Here is a 21627-nt window from a genome sequence, read left to right on the forward strand (position 1 = left end):
CATCGAACCACCACCCATCAATTAATAATAATAATAATCGCCTCGCTTCGTCCTCCTCTTTCCACCACGTTCCCTATCCGTTCTTTTGCATTCCGTTATCCCCTCCCCGCCTTCCATTTTATTATGTCAGCTGCCACCAGCTTTTTTTGGTAACGGCTGTAGCTGTAGTGTTGTAGATCACTCTCCCAGATTTCCTTGCTCTGCAACAGCTGACCTGGTTTGCGGTGCATAAGTAATGCATGTCAACTGGATGCCATATAGTCTTATTAATTCCTTGGATTTGGACCTTGATGATGCTTGCCAAGAAGCCGATGTACAGGGTCAAACCACCGATATGCTTTAGGCAATCGATGATGACCCTTAACTTCCAGTGAATGGCTTCTTACTACGTATAGGATTGTACGAATAAATGAGTAACTGATAAAATTACTGCTCAAACGCATCGTCTTATTTTCCTGCGTCTTCCTGTGAGCCTGCTATCCCAACATCGTCGCTAAAATATATAAGTGTCTTTTTCTACAACAGTTAATGAATGCTATGGACAACACTTTGTCTATTTACATTTTTCTCAACATCACTTCTTCAGCCCTTTTGCAACCTCCTTTCTTTCTAACAATCCCCGCAACCTGAAAAGCTACCGCCGTTCCTTTCATCATCATCTGGTAAATTGTACTGGCCATATCAAAGAGTCACGAAGTGACAATGATCGCATACCATATAAGATTGATTCAGTACTCGCATTTCTTTTGAATGACCGGCAACAAGATGTTGAGAGGCTTTTTCGGTTCCTCAGAGAAAACAGCAAAGAAGAAGAAAAAGAGGGACAACAGCAGTAGTACAGAAGATTCGACATCCAGTCCGACTACATCTGGGACCAGGACATCTAATTACAGTAAATCGTCTACTTCAGATTGCAGCGAAAGTAAGTTACAATCAATTCTATTTTTAGTGTCAGCGGACAGCCCAGAGAAAGCTCCTTAGGCGACGGGCGACTCGATGACTGAACATTGAAATTTACCAGCTCCTATAACCACAAGCAGTAGTGCGTCAAAGGAAAGCTTTGGGACTAGCACATCGTACAGCTCCAGTTCAGACAGTCCATCTGAAACCGATTCGTTGTCGTCATCCAGTGATAGTAGTAGCTGTGAGTAAAATTTCATTTGGCGTGCGACACCATGAAACAACCTCTGTAACAATGCACTGTTTCAGCGGAAGGGACATCCTCCCGAGAGAGCACTTCGCCTGAAAGCACGCCACCAGCTGGAAGTAAGTATTTCTGCCGTTGCATGTAGTTTACTCATCCTCCAATGTAGTCAATCGGTTCTTCTCCCAACAGATGCAAAACGTCGCGGATGCTTTGGCTGGCAAAAGATGAGTAAAAGCAAATGCGTTTGGCTCGTCATCATGCATAATCACCTTGTCCTTGTCATCTTCATAGTCTTGCTTTCCAAAAGCCTACTTTTCCCACCTCCTTGTCATCCAGTTTGTCTTTCCAATGGAGCCACCACTCCATCCCTAACCCTCTATGTTCATCTCTAAGGTCTTGAATGACCATTTTAAACGCCTCTTCCATCAATATCAATCTATCTTCAGAGCCCTTGGGTGCCTCTTGAATAACAGTGGCTATATTGTCGAGGTACGCTGGTAAATCAGATGTTGGGATGTAAGGCGCCAAGCGAATGGCCACTTGACGGCTTGCCAGAGAAGGAGAAAGACGAGACATATACAATCGGCAAAGCGAAACAGATAAAGGACCTCGTAAAGCAGCGTAAGAGGTGATAAGGGGATAAGCGTCTTTGAACTGATCGGCACTGATGTTCCCCGAGTTTATTTGCTATACGCAGTAAGCATAATAACCCTAAAACTTGCAATCAACGTACTTTGGTCAAAATTACAAGATAGTTGGGCAATAAGGCATCGAAAAAGTCGCTTTGAGGAGCCGATGTGCCGAAAGTGGCTGCTGAAGAGCGGAGAAGAGAGAGGAAAAATGCATGTGCAGCCTCGAAACTAGGACGGTGTTGATATCTGTACGCGTGCCTAGATCATGTCAGTCTAATAGCATTCGACATGAATATGAGGACAGGCGCAGCTTACTCTTCCGCGAGGGGTAGTAGGATGTCAATAGAGCGACGACCAAGTTGATGAACCAGCTCATCTCCTAGCAGCAACATAAATGCTGCTCTCGCATCTGATAGTGGATCCTCTTGACCCAAAAGGCCAAAGAGTCTTTCGGTGGCTTCGGCTCCACCTTTCCCCGATATGATATCAAGTGACCCAAACAGTACGCAGTGATAATTCTCGAAACCATCTTTACTGGAATCAGTGAGGTAGGCGAAGGACGCTATGGCGAGAAGCAGCTCTATTGTAAGATCGACGGCCGGAGATCCATCGTCAGATGAAGTGACGCTGGCAACGAGAATATCAATGATTGCGGAGGCAGGGAGGAGGAAAGATGCGAAGACTGGTTTGTGATGTTCTAGCGTCTGGGCTGAAGTTGGAGGATATATGGCAGTAAATCAGCTCGGTTCTTTCATAGTAAGCTAATGGCCAGACTAACCATCAACGATTTGTTCGGATATTTGTTTCTCGAGTTGGCTCCCTGTGTCCCGAATGGCCGAGCAGAATCTGCTCAGAGCATCCCAAAGATGATCTCTGCTCGATGGCCCTCCTGATTCAAGAATGACGAACGAACGTGCCAAGGCCCTTGATGTTACGGCAAGATTATCCACGCTATTTGGACTGTCTCTTTGTGATTGATGGATCAACCTGTAAAAATGTTTTTCCAGCTCAGTACTTAGACTCTGTACGACCTTGTTATCAGCTCACTTTTCTTCGTTTGAACATGATCGGACCATTACTGACCAATATATCCAGGACACCCGCTCTCTTTGCATCCAGATGAGGAATAGCTGTACATAAAAGTACCAGATTGTCATCCAGGTTTTTGTCGATACACCCTGCTAGTCGAAGAATCACTTCTTCCTCCAGTTTGACCCTAGAATGACCCCAGTCTACAGTCTGCACGTCATCCAAACCCTCTAAGACTCCTACCAAGATATGTAACGGTTTGGAAGAGACATCGGACGAGGACAATACGCTCTTCAAGACATGCGCAAGCCAGCTCCTAGCCTTGGCTGTCGTCCTATAGTAAGAAAAGTAGACACCCTTCTTTTCCTCGTCGATTCTGGCGATTACAGCAGAGACTGAGAGCCTGATGGCGTCCCTGACGTCCGCTGCGGATATGGTGGGCGTATCCCATAGTGATTGGGAGGATATAAGCTCTAAAATGAACTCTTTGAGAGGAGTCAGGCTGAGGGAGGAAAAGAAATGTGTGATGGCACCAAACAGAGTTGGGTTGGGCAGCGTGATCGGAGAAGGAGAGCGAAGAAGGGTGATAAAAGCCGGCAGGACGGTAAGGGTGTCATCCTGAGGTTGGGTCATTATTTGTTGCCAGATATTGTGGTTGATGGTTACAGGGCCTTTTCGGCTTGTAATTGGGCAACAGACGGATGAAGCTGTAGTCGCCGTCAGTTTACGGACCCTTATTTGTCTTGTCGGTGTCGTTCGTTCGTTTTCCTAGATAACCGGCTATTATTTCCCAGTCAACCTCCGCCGGTGGTGGAGGTCATTATAGGAAGGTGAAACAACGAGAGAACGCACACAGATCGGGACACAATGAGCGCGCTCTGTTTGCTGTAATTTTGCTTCCGCTTTTATTAACAATTGCTGCCATCATACACCAGCTTCCATACGCCTGCGGCTTGCTGTTCTTCCAAAAGACATATATACCTTCCAACTGTTCATCTTCTTTACAATCTAAATACTTTGTCACATTATATCTTGGAGTTACACATAAATGGCAACCATCCACCCATCTCGCATGAGTTTGGTTCGGGGGGCGGCTCAACAGCGACCTCCGCCACCGCCCTCTCCAGAATTACCATCACGAGAAGACGAGCTCAAGAAAAGCTTAATGGAGCGCAGAGCAAAAGACGAAGGAGCTGGGTCAAGGTACGGAATGGAAAGAGGGAGTAGGGATGACCGTGATAGAGCATACGAGAGAGATAGGAAGGATCATGGTCACGAACGGGACCGTCGAGACCGAAGAGACGGCAATGATACGCGCCAACGGGACGAACCACCCCACCAGGAGCGTCGTGCTTCCCCTTCTTATCAACCATACCATTCGCGTGACATGGCTGCGTCGGCTCCGGCTCCATCTGGTTCTCCAGGTGCTGGGTATGGTTACGGAAGACGCGATGATATCCCTCGTGGACCACCTGGACCTCCTGGACTACTCGGATCTGGTGCTCCTGTTTTCAGAGGAGGCTGGCAAAACCCTCCTCCAAGATTCAATGGGCCTGTAGATTTTGAGAGGTGAGTTATGGTAGACAAGTTTATGAGACCCCATCAGGCTTATTCAATCCGTTTCCGCAGACGAAGGCAGGAACGCAACGACAGTACATTCTCAATCTGGCCTGCATCTCCAAAGGGACCGCATCGTGATGAAGAGTTTGTTCCTTTCTCATTTCTGCATACCAAAATAAAGTCGCTAATAGCAACCAGTGAAATTGAAGCCGAACGCAAAAAGTCAAAATCCAAATCTTCTCGCAAGTCGAAATCAAAACGGTCAAAGCGCTCCAAGTACTCCGATTCTGATTCTACGGATTCTGAAGAAGAACGAAGACGTCGACGTAGAAAACGTGTGAAGGAGAGAGAAAAAGACCGGGGGAAAGACAGGGATCGAGAAAGAAGGTATGATTCGGATGAAGAAGAGCGGGAGAGGCGAAAAAGGCGCCGGAGCGAAAAGACGGACGATGACCAATGGGTCGAAAAAGGCCATGAGAGGCAATCGAAAGGAAAGGAGGTTATCTCTGCGCCCATCAAGGAACAAGTCGTTGAATACGACGATGACGATGTTGAAGTTGGACCGCAGTTACCTAAGGAAATCAGTGAAAAGAAAGGACGATCCGCGTGAGTGGCGTCGAATTCTACTTGACTTGATTTTTACCGCTACTAATCTTTTTACTAGCTTCACCAACATGCTTCCCGGCGAAGGAGAAGCTATCATGGCATATGCCGAATCTGGTCAACGTATTCCCCGACGAGGTGAAATCGGTCTCGATTCCGAACAAATTGCCGTATTCGAATCCTCTGGCTATGTCATGTCGGGCTCTCGCCACCAACGCATGAATGCAGTCCGCATGCGCAAAGAGAACCAAGTGATCAATGAAGCTGAGAAGAGGGCGATTCTAAAGTTGCAGCGGGAGGAGAGGATGAAGAAGGAAGGTGCAATTGTCAGTCAGTTCAAGGAGATGATTGATGAGAATTTAAAAAAGCAGGGGTTGGATGGGCAATAAGGATATCAGCATATACGCATCATGACATTTATATTCTAAACTTATCATCTGCCATACTGCCAAACGATAGCGTAACAATGTGGGCTGGTGACCGAAGATGGTAATAATGCACAATGGCACAAGGTGTAGACTTTTCTTTTTGGGGCGGGATGGTTCTTAAAATGGACACAACAGGTGACCGCAAGCGTGGCTTACGTCAGAGGGTAATCAAGGGAAAACTTATACAGCTGAGCCGAATTGTAATGCGTCGGCGGATCTGATTAGGGAAGTTTGTAATTATACCGGAGAATTGTTTGTTTCTAGATGTTGGGCAGCATGCGGCAGGATCCTTCCGGGCCGATGATGCACCCCCCTATTGTGACCCTTTCTGCTCTTCCGTCCTTTTCTTCTCCTCCATCCTTCCCGCACCTTTCTCTCATAACATAAATTCGCCACCTTCCCCCCCCCACTGTCGCGATCTTCACTCGCTTTCCCCCCAAAGCCGACTTAACTATTCAGTGGCTTTCCCCCTCGCGTGCTCGCGATTTGAACTTCTACCAGACGGCCACATCCTCATTCCTGTCGCCCGTAGTCTTGTCTCTTACATTTTTCACGCACGGCACCTCTTGGGACATCCCTGTCTGCAACCTGGCGCGTAAAGTTAGCCTGCACTTAATAACTGATAATTGATAATCTCTTCCGATCAAAATGTCGGCCTTCCGCAAGTTTGTCGGTAACAAAAACGCGGGCATATCTGCCTCAGAGGGTGATCAAGATCCTGCTGATGCATCCTTGCTACCACGCGCAAACGCCGACGAAGAGCGTCTGTGGGGGATAGAAAACTTCTCCAACTCTTGCTTCTGCAACTCGGTTTTGCAAGCTCTATATGCGTGTTCCACGTTCCGCGATTTCGTGGAAGCTTATCCCGATATCTTGCCGCCTCGGCGACCGATTGGACCTTCGCAGGTGGAAAAAAGGTATCCCAGCGTCGACTGGGATGGCCCAGTTCCTGGATGGGACCCATCCATTAGGCTGAATAAGGAACATAGGGCTTTCATTGCCCTGCAGGAGGCGAACAATCCTGTGACCTCGACAGGCGGGAAAGAAAAAAGGAATTGGATGGGTCGGAAAATGTCTTCCGCACATTCCGCTCCGACATTGGCGACTCTTCAAGCCAACCAGCCTGAACAACTTCCAAGTTTACCAAACCCTTTCCCCAATTTTGACGATCCTTTGCTGGTCCGGACGCCTGCATCGGACAATGACCCGCCTCTTACATTGTTCCAGACTTTCCAGACGCTTTTCTACTATTTCTCACATTCTCCGCCTCACATGCCCATTAAAGGTAAGGGTCAGACGAAGGACTCTGAAGGCGCTCTCATTGAGTATACCGAAGAGGAAAAAGTGGATGATTCGGGTGTCGAGGTGTCTGAGAAACCCTCTTCAACGAATCAAGGTCAGCCCGCACAATCAGCTTCAGCATCGTCGCAGCAAACTCAGAGTCAAGGCCAGAATGCTCAGCCTTCGGGTCCTTCGAAGCTTGCCTCCCTTCCACCACCCTCCACCTTCCGTGAAACAGGCGCCTGGCGAGCCGGTCAGCTTGGCTGGGGTGTTGTTCAGCCTAACGACGTCATGGATGCTGTCAAGCGCTCTGCGCCATCTTTCAACAACGACGATCAACATGATGCACACGAATTCTTTAGTGTTGTAGTCAACACTCTCGCCAAAGAAGTCGACGCTGTCAATGAAAAATTGAGAGCGGAAGGGAAAGAAGTGGCGCAGATGACTGCGCCCTGGGCAAAGACATTTATCGAAGCATTATTCCAAGGTATCACTACGAGTGAGACAAAGTGTCTGAGCTGCGAAACAGTGAGTCGCGAGCGCAACATCCTCTCAACTATTCTGACTACGTACATGCCTTACTAGATATCTTCTCGGGAGGAAGAATTCATTGATTTGTCTGTGGATATTGAGCAGCACTGCTCTATCACCTCCTGCCTCCGCCAATTTTCCTCAGATGAAATGATGTCCGGAAGGGAGAAATTCTCTTGCGAGTCCTGTTCTGGTCATCAACAGGCGAAAAGAAGGTGAGTGAGCCAGGTTCAGCCCCATAACATCGCTGACCCATTCCCACAGCATTAGGATCAAACGTCTGCCACCTATCTTAGCTGTCCATCTGAAAAGATTTGCCCACAATGAGAGTTATAGAGCCATCAAATTGTTTTATCGGGTAAATCATCCCATAACTCTGATCCCACCCAACACGACGGATAACTGTGAAAACCCCGACCAAATTTACGATCTTGTGGCGATTATGGTGCACATTGGAAAGTATGTCAAACTTTGAATTCCATTAGTAATACAATGTCGCTCACCTTTAACCTAGCGGCCCTGTCCAAGGCCATTATGTAACTGTCAAGCGAACACCTTCTGGTCGTTGGGTCATGTGTGATGACGACAATATCGAGGCCATTGAGGAAAATCAGCTAGAGTACTGGCTTGGTAACCGCACCCAGGGCCAAGGCTACGTCTTATTTTATCAGGCGCGGGGCATCACTGCCGAACAACTGGGTTTGAAAGTAGAAAAGCGAAAGCCCAATGGAGTATTTGAACCCGTTGGAGAGGGCGTCAGATATGTTGATGGTTATGGACAAGCTCCGCCCATGGTGCCGGTAGCCTCAGCGACCCTGAATAATGTCAGGACTGTGAATGGTGTAAGGGAGGAAGAGGAAGAGGAACTCACCTCGAGTTCCGGATCGATTCCAGCCTCTGCACCTGGTCTAAAGTCGTTGCCATCGGCTTCGCCAATCGCGTCACCTATCGCTACACCCAGTAGTGTTGGCTCCCGCATTGATCGCCAATTTGGCTTCAACGCACCTGCAAATGGGGTAGCGCTTGAGTCTACCGCACGACCACCACTCAAAAAGGAACTCAGCGACAAAAAATGGTATCGTCGCATGTCCATGTCAGGTATATCCTCATCTGCCAAGGACAAAGAAAAGACCCCTAACAGCAAAGACAAAACGATTAATGGCCTTTCCAACGGAAGTACTACCTCCCCCGCCCAGAGCCGGACGGACACGTCATCCTCGGCGGACGGTGCCTCCCTAACGACTAGTCTATCAACATCAATCCCAAAGTCGCAGAAGAGATCCTTAAACAGTGCCATACCCTCTGCCCGCTCTTGGATGGGTAGGGCGGAAAAGACTCAAGGAAAAATATCGAGGTAATTGCGCACAGTGTGATGTTGAGGCCCGTACGTGAGGCGGGACTGAGGTGCGAGATGGAGGAGAGAGTGTCGTAGGAGAAAAAATGAAAGCAGGTTTGGCCACAAAGGGAGGGAAGGTAGGAGATGGAAGGAAGTTGTACCTGGGATAGGGCAATGTACAGTGGTCAGAATGTAGATGGAGCTGTTGTACAATAGGTGTAGGGGATTATACGAAAATACATCTTCACAGATTTCCACTATGCAATATCTTTGCTATATAACAAACGAAGCCTCACATTATTTTTAACATTCGCCAAATTAAAATCTTAGTGAAGGAGTCTCTTTGTTCGCTTTTTGTAGTAGTGTATGATATGGGTATGGGTTCACGTTGGTTCCATGTAGCTTTCTTTTTTTTTATGAACTTCATCACCAAACCCGGTCGTCAGTGGCCAACTTAGTTGACTGAGTCATGGTATATCCAAAGAAGACTTATAAAATCTGCTTCACGCTCATTGTTTACGTATCTCTAACCTGGAGCTCCATCGCAATCATAACGATAGAAAACATACATTGTTAGTCACCGTCTGCTATAATCATTGCTTTCCTTGTCCCCAAACCTCCAAACATCTCTCTTCAAAAGCCTCGACCATTTTTTCTGCAACTTTGGGTAACACCGCTTGACTGGCAATCCTATGTAACGGGTTGATGAAGCTGAAGGCTAAGTCAATGGTCAACAAACTGGGACCATGCTTGGGGTCTGCAGGCGTTGCGGAATTCGGGATTCGTGAATTCGAAGAGTTAGAGGAAGGATTGCCGAATGATGGATGAGGAGATATTGATGAAGCAGGGCTGAAAGTCCAAGATGTTGTTAGGGTTTTGAACATAGGAGTCTGGTTTGAAGCAGTCGCCTGATGGCACAAACATGTAAGATGGTAGACTCTAACGTGCAAACGAACACACTCACAACAACACTCTCATATGGTTTGCCTACGACCTTACTGACATATCTCTCTTCTAACCCCCCAAATCCGACCGCTAGTTCTGCCAGCACTTCGAACGGCTTATCCTCTGGTTTCCATCCTACCCATTCTCTTGTTGAAGAGACGCCAGGTGAAGATGGCGCAAGGACAGTCGAGGATTTACAGAAAGGAATAAAAGATGCGTAAGACGGGACATCTGAGACTAAAGAATACAATTGGACTTGAGAGTACCTGCAAAATTCGTCTGGTTAAGCAAAAGGAAGACCTCGGACATAGGATCGCACGACCCGACACTTACGGTAAGATCTTCCTAGCATGAAACCGTTGCACTTCGCCGTCAACCTCTACTCCTTGAGCTCGAGCATTCTCGCTATTATCTTCTTGACCTTGCCCTGGCACAAGACTGGCAATCTTTGTGAGGTCTGGTAAAGAGAAGAACGTTCGACGCTGGGTGTCAGCGGCGGGGTTGTTCAAGCTGGCAAGGCATCGACAGGAAGCTGCGAAAGCCGGACGGATCCGTGGTGTTGAACGGGTAGCAGTTCTGAAAGAACACTCTACTGTGCGTGGTATAAAGGACATTGTTGTGAGAATGGAAGTGAAGACAAAAGATAAATATACAGGGCAATGAAGGTTTGAGAATTGATATTTACGGCGAAGCAAACGACAAACGACAAATGACAAACGCCGGTCACCGGACCTCAGGCTTTCTCTGAGCGTCCTCGTTCTTGCAACCAATTATTACTCTGTACGAATACCTGTATACCAGCTGAATAAGAAGCAATATGAAAAGACAACGTAAATACATTCACATGCTATATAAAGGGTAACAGAAATCGTATATCTTGGTATCAAGATCGTGCATTATAATGCCTGTATACCTATCTATTTGTTCTATTATTGAGATGGTTACAATTGACTAAAAACAGCAGCAGTTGTGGTGATAGAATCAGGCACCAGGCCGATTCAAGGCGATTTTTGAATGTCAAAAGCTAGATGTGATTATGAGAGTTGAGCGCAACAGATAATGTTGCTAAATCGAGATTTCTGGTTATGTATGCAGTAATTTATGGAGCGATAAGCCAGCATGAATAATGACACCACCAAGTGAGATTGTGTGACCTGAGCTACCCCGAAGGGAACTCAAGCCGCCTCATTATATCATAACTCGACCTTTGTTGGTTTTTGCTTCAAGGATTTCTTCCTTCCCTTCGCTGCCTTTGGTTGTGCAAGATAAACAATGCAACGATACACAGTCATTATCTCGTGTTGAATCAAATCATAAAATATGAATACTAAGCTGCCAGAAAAACCTATCACACGTCTACAATACCATACTATCGTAACCACTATACTAACATTGCCTTTTCGTTCAAGAGAAAACTATCGTCATGTACATTTTCATGATGATCCTAAAGCACCAACCTCGGCCAGCAGCTCATCCAACTCCCTGTCAAACTTGTCCAATCGTTCTTGCACGCCTTGGAAACACCGCTTGATTTCTGGATGGACCTCATCCCAGTCGATTTTCTCTCCAATGAAGTGTCTATCCACTTCGTCTATTGATTCATCGTCTTGCCAATTCGCCTCTGGCCGCTCATCCGACCGTGACGAGGCCTTACTTGTCAAACTACTACGCATCCGCGTCTCCTTTAATTTGGGTTTGACAAGAGGGCGGCGATATTCTCTTGCTCTTGTCTTGATGACAGCCATCATATCCTTCATTCCAAAGTCATCTTGGTAGCTGATGGGCGTTCGGGGTGACGGGGACGAGGCATTCACAGCACGAGTGTACACAAAAGCTCCTCCGCTGAATGGCGGAGTGGGGTGAGTAGACGACGTAGCGGTAGCAGGCGTGGAACTGCGATCATTGAAGTTCGCCTCATAACCCGAACTTAATCCTTCAAAATCGTTATCAATGTTCTCACCCACATCGCTAATGCTTGGAGGCTCAGCAGAACACTCGCGAGAACGGAGTGATCCGCTGTTCGATTCAATATCTGACATGATGGAAGCGATAGAGGGATGTTGTCGATGGCGAGAAATGATGCGGTTGACGCTCATCGCCGTATCGTCATATTCGCGGTTCGTCTGACGAGAACTAGCGCGAGATTGATCAAGGACGTGGCTAGTCTCTTGATACTGATGGCCTGATGCGCGTGGAGTGGCCTGCGGGTCAACCGCCATGGTCTAAGTTTTTTTTTTTTTCAGCATTCGTTCCATAATACCTAAGCTTTTCATAGAACTGACCTGCTGCGGCGTCACTCTTCCATTTGGTGTACCATTTTGGGATCGGACAACATCCCCTGGAGCTGTACTGCCCTTATTAGAACCTTCTTTCACCCGATTCAACATCCTTTTCAACGCTTCTTCCAGTCCAGCAGACTGGCCGTCTTGGCTAGCCCGCTGGACAGCAGTCTGCAAAAGATCTTCTTCGCTCCTTTCTATGAAGCGAGGTCGCGAGTCATCTAAAATTTCGACTTGGTCGATGTCGAGATTGGCACCAGGCTGAGGTGTGCTTGGTGCTGTGTGATAATCTGATGTATCCGTCACTTGTCTCAACAATCCTGGCGGCCCATTCTTTCCATTCCTCACCAAGCTCATATCGAACTCTTCCTTCTCCCCCTCTTCTTCTATCGCATTTACCTTGCCTTTGCCCCACTCCTGCTCCAAAAGCTCTGAGATATCGTACATCTCTCCGCCCTCGTCGATATAGCTATATCTCATAACACGGCTTCCTTTTTCATCTACTTGCTTCGTGGAGCGGAAAGTCCCCTGAGAAGATGGAAGTACGACATCCACGCCTTCAGATTTATTGGTCGACGACAAGATAGAGAGTTGATGAGAGCGAGAGGCTGCTCGTTGGGCCGCAATAATCTCAGCGGGGGAGCGTGGACCAGAAGAGGTGGTGGAGAGCGTCGCACTCGTCAACGGCGTAGCCAATGCAGGTGCCTTCAGACCATCGACCATTGCGCCCGCAAGCCCTCGAGGCCCAACTTTACGAAGCACGAAAATAGGGTCGCTCTCTCTAATATCTCCCATGGAACCCAAGTAATAATTGAGATCTCTAGAACGTCGTCGGCTTTCGGGCGTGCTTTTTTCCATAGGCTTGAACATTGGAGGGGAGGGATAAGCCTCCAATATCTTGGATGAAGTGGGAAGCTGTCTCTCTTCACGGTCTGTCAGCGCTACAGACATACACAGAAAATAATCTCATACCTTTCCCGTCGATGATGACACCCAGGCAATATCTGACCCTGGTCATACTCCTTCTTTTCCCGACTTTATCCTCAACCTCATCGCCACCATCCACTACACCTTCTTGGACGCCAAACCTTTCTAATCCTTGTTCGATAACGTCCACTACATTCGCATTACGCGGAACTGTGAAAAGTTTCATCCGAGGCTCCTCAGCAGATGGGGACGGCATATGAGGACGGGGAACCAGTGACTCAGATGATGGGTCAAATGCGACCCCATCAGGTAAGTCAGAAGGGTGAAGAAGAAGCTGAAGAGTGAATTTTGCCGACGGGGATAGATATCTTTCTGCAGGACCCTGATAGGAGGTGGATATCGTGAGATGAGGGTTCCTACTTCCAGTCTGGGACACAGTAGGAGACAATGTTCCGTCCGGCGTTGTATTGGCATTTGGACTCTCATGCACGGTCGACAAGCCTGTGTTATAGCTTGAGAATTCGCTTTGGGGCTCTGACTCCCCGTTGTGGTTCATTTCTACTAGTCCTCTCATTTCTTGCTGGGTTTCCTCCTGCCCGCCTGGCACTCGCCTGTTAAGGTATAGCTTAACGGCAGAGTCATCCTCCCAGTCCATGCCTAGCTTTTTGATGGCAGGATGATTTGAAAGACTGAGTACACTCGAGATGCTGCTCACACTCTCTCTGTTCACGGTAGGAGTGATAGCACCTAGCCGTTCGTGAAGAATTTTACCAAGCTCGTCCGCCTCGGTTTCCCCGGATGTCCATCGAGCCACAGCATTCTGGAACTGGACAAGAGGCTTTTCAGTTGGGGAGAGCTCCAGCTCAGAGCCGTCAAAGTCCTTGACCGTGATGTAGTAATTTTTGACAGTATCTTCGCCGGCTGAAGACACAAGATGGAATCTCTGCACTGCCTGCCGAATGAGGTCACCAGCACTTGTCGTCTCATTAACCAATGCTGTTTTGAACGATGCCTCACTCTGAACTCTGGTCCCTGCGAAGATTCTGATGACATTCAATAAGGGCGGCCCATCAGGGTTGGGTGATACAATGATGCTGCTTGGCCTAGCTGATCGGCCATTGGCGGTGCCATTCATACTTGCTGTCAGGCGCATGGCAGCTGCTGACTGAGCGACAGCAGCAGCCGCTTCAGCATTAGAAGGAGAGTGAAGGCCAGACGAAGGTGAACGGAGGTACTTGTTGGTGTAGGATTGCATACGGGCTTGATCTTGCTGCTGAAGTTTGAGGGAGTGAGTTGAAACGCCTGATTGTGGATGTTGAGCTTGCTGTTGTGGTGTAAGGTTACCGGTAGAGGTATCTCGCCCCGAGACAATTCCTTCAGAGTAGAGTTCTTCAATGGTACTCTCCTCAGAGCTTCTGGTGTCACCGCTGGAAATTCCCTTGGGCTTACTGTTCTTATTCCGGGAGAACAGTCCGCCAAGCAGGCCCTTTTTCTTCTTCTCGCCGCCTCCTTCGTCTTTACCCTTCCGCGCCTTCTTGATCTTTTTCGTGTTGTCTTCAGGGCTCGTAATAGAAGTAGGTGTACTGCTTCTCACAGAGGAGCTCGCAGAGATTGCAGAATAGACGGAAGATGTCGATTGGTTGCTGACTTTACGCTGGCTCTGTTGTACCACAGCGGAAGGTAGAAGTGGATCGTTTGCGATTGCAGGAGTGGCAGTAACCCTCCTAGTGTCAGAATTGACAACCGCCGGGTCAAGGATAGGATTACCGTTAGAAGTTGCGAGAGATGTGGTGGAATCTCCTGGACGGTCCATCGAAACTGTATCGGCAGGCGTATTTGATTTTAATTGTGGAGACGCAAAAGGATTGTTGGACTTTGGCTGTACACCATTTTGTTGGACTTGCGCTTGAGCGCGTTGGTCCAAAGCTTTCTGCCTTTCGCGTTCGGCCGCGTCATCCGCCCATTCGACGCCATCATCTGGTTCCATCTCATCCATACTCTGATCCACGTCCATGACTTCTTGAGCAGACTTCTCATCTTCAATCTGGTCCTCATCTTCGTCTTCTTGCCCCTCAGCCTCGTCAGGCTCATGCTCACCTTCACTAGATTCTTCATCTGAGCTCCAGGTGACGCCAGGATGGTCGACATATGTTGGCGGAGCAAACACAACTCTTCTGGCGCCGCTTTCTTCTGAACCTTCGCTGGAGCCTTGTCTCGCGCTTCTCCCCTTTGCGGCAATTGCCCCTTTGAGCTTTTCTCTCGACTGCATTTCGCCGAGTTGCTTCTCTGTCAACGTTGCAGCGGCGAGATCGATATTACGATGTTTGTTGAGCCTCGCTAGACGCTCATAGGGGGTCTCGATATTCTCCGCGGGGATATAACCTACATCCTCCGTTTTAAGGACGCGCACGAGCCACCAATAAGAATTTGCGTCGTCGAGGAGGACAAGAGAGTCGCCTTTGACGACAGAAGCTTGTCCTTCCACAGTAGCCAAAAATGTATGCCTTGAATGGCCAACGTTAGCACTGGGATAAGATTGATTCTGGAGGTGGTCCTTCGGCCCACCTCCCTTATACTTACAGAGCATAGGTCAAGCTAAAGTCGATGCTTTCATCAGGCATACTGTCCGAGTCGCTCTCTTCATCGCTGAACCCGTCATCACTATCACCATCTACGCTCATCCTTGCGTGCTTTGCTGCCATTCTAGCTGCACCAGGTTCGAGTCCGTTTTCTTGATGATGTTGCTGGTAAAGTATAGCTTGTTGTTGTTGCTGATAATAAAAGTTTGCGTGATCCTGATCCATCTCTATGTCTCCTTGTACAAAGGAAGAGGAAGAGAGTGGTGACTCTGGAGAGTCATAATCATAATCATGCGTAGCAGAGAGGGATTGATGGAGCTGGGACCCGACTGTCTGCGGCTGGGCGGTAACGGTTGTCATTATTCTTCGAAGTGGGAATCAGGCGTGGAGCAAGGTACACAAATGATCAACGGAGCGCGTAGGAAGACAGAGAGACACGGCGGCGGAGGCGTATAACGTGTACAATATTGGCTCGATGGAGTCGTCAAATGTCGTATCGTAATTGAAGGAGGAACACAACGCCTGTCGCGTGTACGCGCGGGAGAAGAGCCGCCTGGGCTCAGTACGTGCGCGTAGTGGGAAGAGGGAAGGAGGTGGTGGGGAAAATGGCGCTTTTGTAATGGCCGGAAAGAGGGCTAGCGAGAAGGGCTAATACCTCTGCTTGCTTGTTTGGATTTGTTAAGACTAATCCCAACAAAGGAGACGCGACAAACCAAACACTTTTGCGCAACTACCATCAAGCAATCAGCCATACGTAACACCCGTCGCTCGTCGCGCTCGGATAATAATAATCACTGTAGGAATTAGTCCCGTCGCCGGGATTTGGCTATGCAGCTGGATATGCGTGGCAGCAGGTATAGCCGTAAAAACCTGGCGGGTGAAATTGGATGCCTACCCCATAAATCGACCCCTGATATGCTGATATGGGAGACTTTAGGCGTAACCCATAGTCTATTCGATAGGCATGCTATACGAGATTTTCAGCGTCCGGATGATCCTTGGGCTATCTGAAGACATCTTGCTATCGCATGTCCATGGCATGTTTTATTGTGTACGTATCACCAGTAATTCCACCCACCACTATGCGTATGAAAATCTTAGCTGCTTACTCAGCGCCTCCTCCTTCAGCTGTCTCGACACCGTGCTACTCATACTTTACTCTTTAGCCTCTTATCCCTCCACATACCGCACCATAACCTCATCTACCCTTCCGATGGTTCGCCCCGCCACGACACCTGTGCTCAACCAGTTCCATCGTACTCACAACTGCCAACCATTATCATTGATACCCCCTTCTGCTGTCCTTTAGTTTTTTATAGCTTTGGACTTGTATTCTCGCTAGAAATCAATTATCCACCACTCAACCGGTCCTAATAATGTCTCCTGTTCGCCACCAATCGTCAACTAGGTATGCGGCCTCATACTTCGTAGGAAGAACCAGCTAATGCTGATGAACGTTTTGGAAAAAAAGATCTGTAATTCAAAGGCCTTACGAAAGTCCCATTCATAATAGAAGCGGAGAGTATACGTTTCGATAAAAGAATTGTAAGTAGTACAAAAGCAAAGTTTATTCGTGCACTGTCACTCATGTATATGTAATAGAGCCATAGGACACCTGTCCGATGTCGATGTCCTGAGTGCTCACCTGCCCGCCGTGTCATCAATATCGAAGCTGGTTATTACATGGTGGACTAACATATTACCGGCTTATCAGAGAGAGCGAGAACACAAGAAGCTGTGTCCAACCTCCCCTCGAAGCAGCCGCCCATAATTTGCCTTCGACTTCCCTTGAGGCTGTGGGACCCAGCCATTCCTTGACAACGGACATTCGTCCATCGCTTGCGTGTTCTGGCCAAGGCTCCGCCTCCCTCCACTCTGATGATGTGAATGCTAGAGACGACGATCAAGAAGGATTCGGCTTTCAAGACGCTGATGGATTAATTGGCAGCTTTGACCCGATGGTTGATGATGGTGACTTCTACTACCCCGACAATGATCTTTTGCAAGACCCTTTGGATGATTCTGGCTCCCGTCGATTTGCCAGTTTACTGGCTGAATGGCCAATGGCGATACCGCCTTCCCTATCACCTACTGCATCAGGACGTCACCCTAATCCCCACTTGGCCGACCCTTTCTCCCACGACACTTCACCCAGATCTTCCAAGTTACCTTTGCTGGCCAGCTGCCTAGCTATCTCCACCATCATACTCACAACGTTCGCTGGTCTTTCGCAGCAGATCGGCGACATGGTCCTATTTTTGTCCAAGATTGAGCATAGCTTGACTGTGGATGAGGTTTGGAAGCAGTTGCGGAGTAAATGGGCGGCAGATCCGGATGTCTCAGAGGTGGAACGTCAGCGGGCCTACTCACTGTTAGACTCTCCTGTTGAGGAGCTCTTTATCAAACTGACGATGGTGAAAGAGAGGATGGCAGCCTTCTGTTGACCCTCAAATTCTCCATTGACTGGGGCGATCCGTCTAAAGACTTTTCGACCTTGTTGTTCGGCTCCATCCCTACCTACCATCCCGTGTGACCAACTTTCATATCGTTAAGCACCTCCCCGACGATATCTTAGCCCATGGTCCTGTTTACGGGTGGTGGGTATTTGCCCTCGAGCGTATCAATGGCCGAATCAAAAACTTAAGATGAGTGGTAGAAACATGTTTCAGGAGCAGGTGATTGAACTGCGGTCTCTTCTCCGCCAACTGTTCGCCATTCTACGTCTAAACAATTTGATCACTTCGGAGTTGGAGCCCGCCGAAAAGCAGCTGGGGGAGCAGTTGATCGAGGGCTATCGGAAAGGTGGAATCGACATGGGAATGGATAATGACATCGACGATCTTCTCCTGTACGACAATAGCGGTCTTGATCAACAATTCTCGATCGACTTATTGTCACAGCCGTGACAGAATTGACGGTCATCCGACTCAAGAGGTGTTTCGTCGCTTTTTGAATGACTATCTACCTCGCGTTTCTGGGCGGTCACTTGCTGCTCCGGTTTCAGGGTCCGTCACACACCATTTCGAATTTCACTGCGAGATTGCTGTGCGTGGGTACCGATTTCGGCCATTACATGCTACATTGCAATGGGGCTGGTCGATCAACGCTGTGTCGGAACTCCCTCATCTTCTTCAGCAGAAGAACGCGCTGTCTTTCCTCGAATGTCGCACTCCGATGCGTCGTTTTTGTGATCACCATGCGAAGACCATGACTGGGATTCTTACTAATGTTTTCACTCATACGCAGGAAGAGCGCGATACCGTCGTGTCCAGGCAGAGGCATATGTATGCGGTATGTAGGTGGTTTAAATGGGTTGATACGAATCAATATCGTCATCACGAAGAGTAAGTTTTAGTGTGCTCGAATAAAGACCCCTGCTGACATATGGTCATGTAGATCGGCGTTAGATATCCAGACTTTTTCCTTATATGATCTATCCCCGCCCTTTTTCCTTCATATTAACGCTCGAACCGTATCTAGCCTACATCCCGTCGCTCTACTGACCGTGCCTAAGTTGCTGTCGAGTCCCGATGGTGATGCCCTAATTGCCAATATACCGATCGCCAGAGTGAGTAATCGATCCATATGTTGTCGTTTTGCATACTGATGAATTTCGTTAGCATACCTAGAAGCCTAGTCCTCATTGATGTATGAATAGTACCGCGGATTCACAAAAATGACCAGAGTAGCGTGCTGCATTTGCAATCTGAACAGCGACACGACTTAACGAAATTTTGAGATCCTTTTCACAGGTTTCGGTGCATTGTTTGTGTTGGTCTGTAAGGGTTTAACAGCATTTTCAGAGTCTCAAATGCGAGTGCTGACCAACGAATAGCGTGCTGAAGCAGATCATCAAGAAAAACCACGAGCCAAACTATTATCCACGACTGTGATGACATACTAATCTATCTACCTATCTCGCAATCATTCTCAACTATCCCAAGAAATTTAGTGGTCTTCTGATCCCATGTTCAAGAGATCGCTATCCAACTGGCTATATTCGAAATCGAAACCTTCTATGTCATTTTGACTAACTCTCATCCTCGACGCCTTCCGATGGTTCATCTGTTGACGCCGCCGTATCGATGAGATTTTCAAGCGAATTAGGACAAGGACAGGACTTTATTACCTCGGTAAGTTCGAGTCTGTACGAGAGAATGTCACCGTCAGCGCGGCTCGCCCACAAGGCGCATGAGCGATCCTCGTCAAGCACAGGCAGGCCTTGGAAATGCTTCTTGACCGCCGGGCCTATCTTTCGCCCGTTTTGCAGTATTTCCTTTAGTGTGGGTAGCTGATCTGTTTCCCAATCACTGATGGGATCGGCAGCGCGATCAGCTTCAGGAGAGAAGGCACGCGGGTCGCGTTTTTCTACCAATCGGTAATTAACCATACCCCGGGTACAGTCGATTTCAGGGCGGTCTATACAGTCCTCCAAATCCTTGTATATGCTGGAGTCGTTACATCGCCTGAAACCCAAATCCGCATCCATAAACGTGATGGGCAGACGGAATATTGGAGTTGATCGACGACCTTGGCTGGCGAGATCATGCTGCCAAGACTCGTATAGAACCCATGCGCCAAGGCGAATCTGATAATAAGCTGTTAGCAGTCAAACCCCCTTTGGACCGTAACTGACTTACAATATCGGACTACCACCAAACATCCTTCACCACCCACATCACATCAGCAGCGACTTGCTTCGACCCATTGTATAAATCACAGTACAAGTCGAAATCGTCGTGCATGGGCTCCAACTCGGTAGTGCTCGCCCCGCTGTTTAGCATCGACTCATCGACAACAGTGAGATCAACAGATCAGCCAGGTTTCCAGCGGAAGGGACATGTTCCAATGAAATGGTTTTGTCCGCTACCTTCTCGCGTATGAAATGGTGTCTCATATCGATATGCTTTGACCTTTCGTGATTTACCGGGTTTCTCGACAGAGCGATAGCCCAGCATTATTGTTAAGCAGTTGGAGTGGTTTGCTTCCCAAACCCAGTCCAACGTCTTCTAACAGGCGTCGCAACCACACTGCCTGCTTCGCTGCATCGGCAGACGCCATGTATTCTGCTTCTGTGGTTGAGAGTGCGACGGTGTTCTGCCTTTTCGACTTCCAAGCTATCGCTCCTCCATGTACTTTGAATACATATCCCGTAGTGGATCGCCTCGTATCCATATCTCCTCCCCAATCTGCGTCTACATAGCCTAGCCCTACTCTCTGGCTCGAGTTTGCATCGAATGTCAAGGAGAGGTCTGAAGTGCCTCGAATGTATCTCAGGCAGTGTTTCGCAGCACGCCAAAGTGATTCATTCCACTTGCTAATAAATCTCGATAGCACTCCAGCCGCATGGGCAAGGTCAGGTCGGGTCTCGGTTGCTGCATATAGAATGGAGCCAGCCAATTTGGGGAAAGGGCGCTCTCGTGCTAACTCATGTTCTTCATCAGTTGCCGTCACTGGTTTGAAGCCAGTCGAGAGGGGTGTCTTGGCTGGGTTGCAGTCTGATATGTCGAAGCAGCAGGTTTTCCATATAATGTTCTTGAGAGAGAAACAGTTTCTTATTCGGTCGATCCCGATGAATATTGATACCCAAAAAGTATCCGACGGGTCCAGAGTCTGAACATTCATAACTTGCTGTTAAGCGCTTGTTTAAACCCATCTAAGGCTTTCCTCGAGTTACACGCGATGAGCTGGTCGTCCACGTGGACAGAGAGCATGAGTAATTCCCCCTCACGAGAGCGGACATAGAAACATGAGTCGGCGCGAGCCGGTTGTAGACCTTGAGGTTTAAGCCATTGGTCAAGGGCATGATTAAAGCAGCGAGGGGATTGTGGCAGGCCGTAGAGAGATTTGTTCAGTCGAAGAATGTGGGATGCAGGAACGTCGCTTCCTTCAGGAGCTTCCAGATATATCGTTTCTTCGAGATCGCCATTGAGAAAGGCAGCTTGGATATCGACCTGGTCACATTCAAGATCGAGATGGTTCACCAGGGATAGGAAGACACGGATAGAGTCTTTATGAGCGACAGCAGAGAACACCTCATTGTAATCGACACCAGCGTGTTGGGAGTAGCCTTTCGCCACCCAGCGAGCCTTGTAGGCCGCCGGTTTGCCTGTAGTCCCATCTATCTTCCTTGTATACACCCAGCGCGCCCGCAAAATACGTTGACCGCAAAATACGTTGGCCGGGTCCACGGGCCACTACTTGCCACACATTAAATTTCTTCATCTTGTCTAATTCGTCGCGCATGGCTAGTCGCCATTGCTCCCCTTCGCCAGAGTGAATCGCATCACGGTAAGAATTCGGTGTGTCAACGGCCAGGGCGCCTAAGGCCAGAGCTACAGGCGCTAAGG

At 48.4% G+C, this 21627-nt stretch overlaps 6 protein-coding genes and 3 non-coding genes; 4 read left to right on the forward strand and 5 right to left on the reverse strand.

Moving 5' to 3' along the window:
* The first annotated feature begins 586 nt into the window (after positions 1-586).
* CNAG_12546 lies at positions 587-1579 on the forward strand. XR_001045819.1 has 5 exons: positions 587-662; positions 723-922; positions 1022-1144; positions 1210-1266; positions 1314-1579. It is a non-coding gene; the product is annotated as a hypothetical RNA (non-coding RNA).
* Positions 708-3621, reverse strand: CNAG_02397 (hypothetical protein). XM_012194345.1 has 5 exons: positions 2863-3621; positions 2558-2801; positions 2095-2488; positions 1881-2037; positions 708-1834 (listed from the first exon to the last, which is right to left on the reverse strand). The coding sequence occupies exons 1-5, from the start codon at positions 3439-3441 to the stop codon at positions 1433-1435; spliced, it is 1776 nt and encodes a 591-aa protein (XP_012049735.1). The 5' UTR covers positions 3442-3621; the 3' UTR covers positions 708-1432.
* Positions 3622-3748: 127 nt separating this feature from the next.
* On the forward strand, positions 3749-5496 carry CNAG_02396 (hypothetical protein). XM_012194346.1 has 4 exons: positions 3749-4377; positions 4438-4512; positions 4567-4974; positions 5033-5496. The coding sequence occupies exons 1-4, from the start codon at positions 3857-3859 to the stop codon at positions 5358-5360; spliced, it is 1332 nt and encodes a 443-aa protein (XP_012049736.1). The 5' UTR covers positions 3749-3856; the 3' UTR covers positions 5361-5496.
* Positions 4522-5340, reverse strand: CNAG_12547. The gene has a single exon (XR_001045820.1). It is a non-coding gene; the product is annotated as a hypothetical RNA (non-coding RNA).
* Positions 5497-5668: 172 nt separating the features above from the next.
* Positions 5669-8836, forward strand: CNAG_02395 (ubiquitin carboxyl-terminal hydrolase 9/13). XM_012194733.1 has 4 exons: positions 5669-7208; positions 7266-7426; positions 7476-7670; positions 7726-8836. Exons 1-4 carry the CDS (start codon positions 6048-6050, stop codon positions 8567-8569), a joined length of 2361 nt encoding a protein of 786 aa, XP_012050123.1. The 5' UTR covers positions 5669-6047; the 3' UTR covers positions 8570-8836.
* Positions 8837-8982: 146 nt separating this feature from the next.
* CNAG_02394 (hypothetical protein) lies at positions 8983-10293 on the reverse strand. XM_012194732.1 has 3 exons: positions 9826-10293; positions 9512-9758; positions 8983-9455 (listed from the first exon to the last, which is right to left on the reverse strand). The coding sequence occupies exons 1-3, from the start codon at positions 10104-10106 to the stop codon at positions 9141-9143; spliced, it is 843 nt and encodes a 280-aa protein (XP_012050122.1). The 5' UTR covers positions 10107-10293; the 3' UTR covers positions 8983-9140.
* A 457-nt stretch (positions 10294-10750) lies between these two features.
* On the reverse strand, positions 10751-16150 carry CNAG_02393 (hypothetical protein). XM_012194347.1 has 5 exons: positions 16073-16150; positions 15279-16007; positions 12744-15202; positions 11775-12694; positions 10751-11714 (listed from the first exon to the last, which is right to left on the reverse strand). Exons 2-5 carry the CDS (start codon positions 15635-15637, stop codon positions 10926-10928), a joined length of 4527 nt encoding a protein of 1508 aa, XP_012049737.1. The 5' UTR covers positions 15638-16007; positions 16073-16150; the 3' UTR covers positions 10751-10925.
* An 18-nt stretch (positions 16151-16168) lies between these two features.
* Positions 16169-20869, forward strand: CNAG_02392 (hypothetical protein). Its single transcript, XM_012194348.1, has 9 exons — positions 16169-16328; positions 16406-16685; positions 16749-16822; positions 16880-17341; positions 17460-18621; positions 18674-18845; positions 18907-19056; positions 19101-19410; positions 19968-20869. Exons 5-7 carry the CDS (start codon positions 18104-18106, stop codon positions 18922-18924), a joined length of 708 nt encoding a protein of 235 aa, XP_012049738.1. The 5' UTR covers positions 16169-16328; positions 16406-16685; positions 16749-16822; positions 16880-17341; positions 17460-18103; the 3' UTR covers positions 18925-19056; positions 19101-19410; positions 19968-20869.
* CNAG_12548 lies at positions 16770-18555 on the reverse strand. Its single transcript, XR_001045821.1, has 2 exons — positions 16974-18555; positions 16770-16922 (listed from the first exon to the last, which is right to left on the reverse strand). It is a non-coding gene; the product is annotated as a hypothetical RNA (non-coding RNA).
* Positions 20870-21627: the final 758 nt, after the last annotated feature.

This window comes from Cryptococcus neoformans, chromosome 6, assembly GCF_000149245.1.
Source record: "Cryptococcus neoformans var. grubii H99 chromosome 6, complete sequence".
Taxonomy (NCBI): Eukaryota; Fungi; Basidiomycota; class Tremellomycetes; order Tremellales; family Cryptococcaceae; genus Cryptococcus; species Cryptococcus neoformans.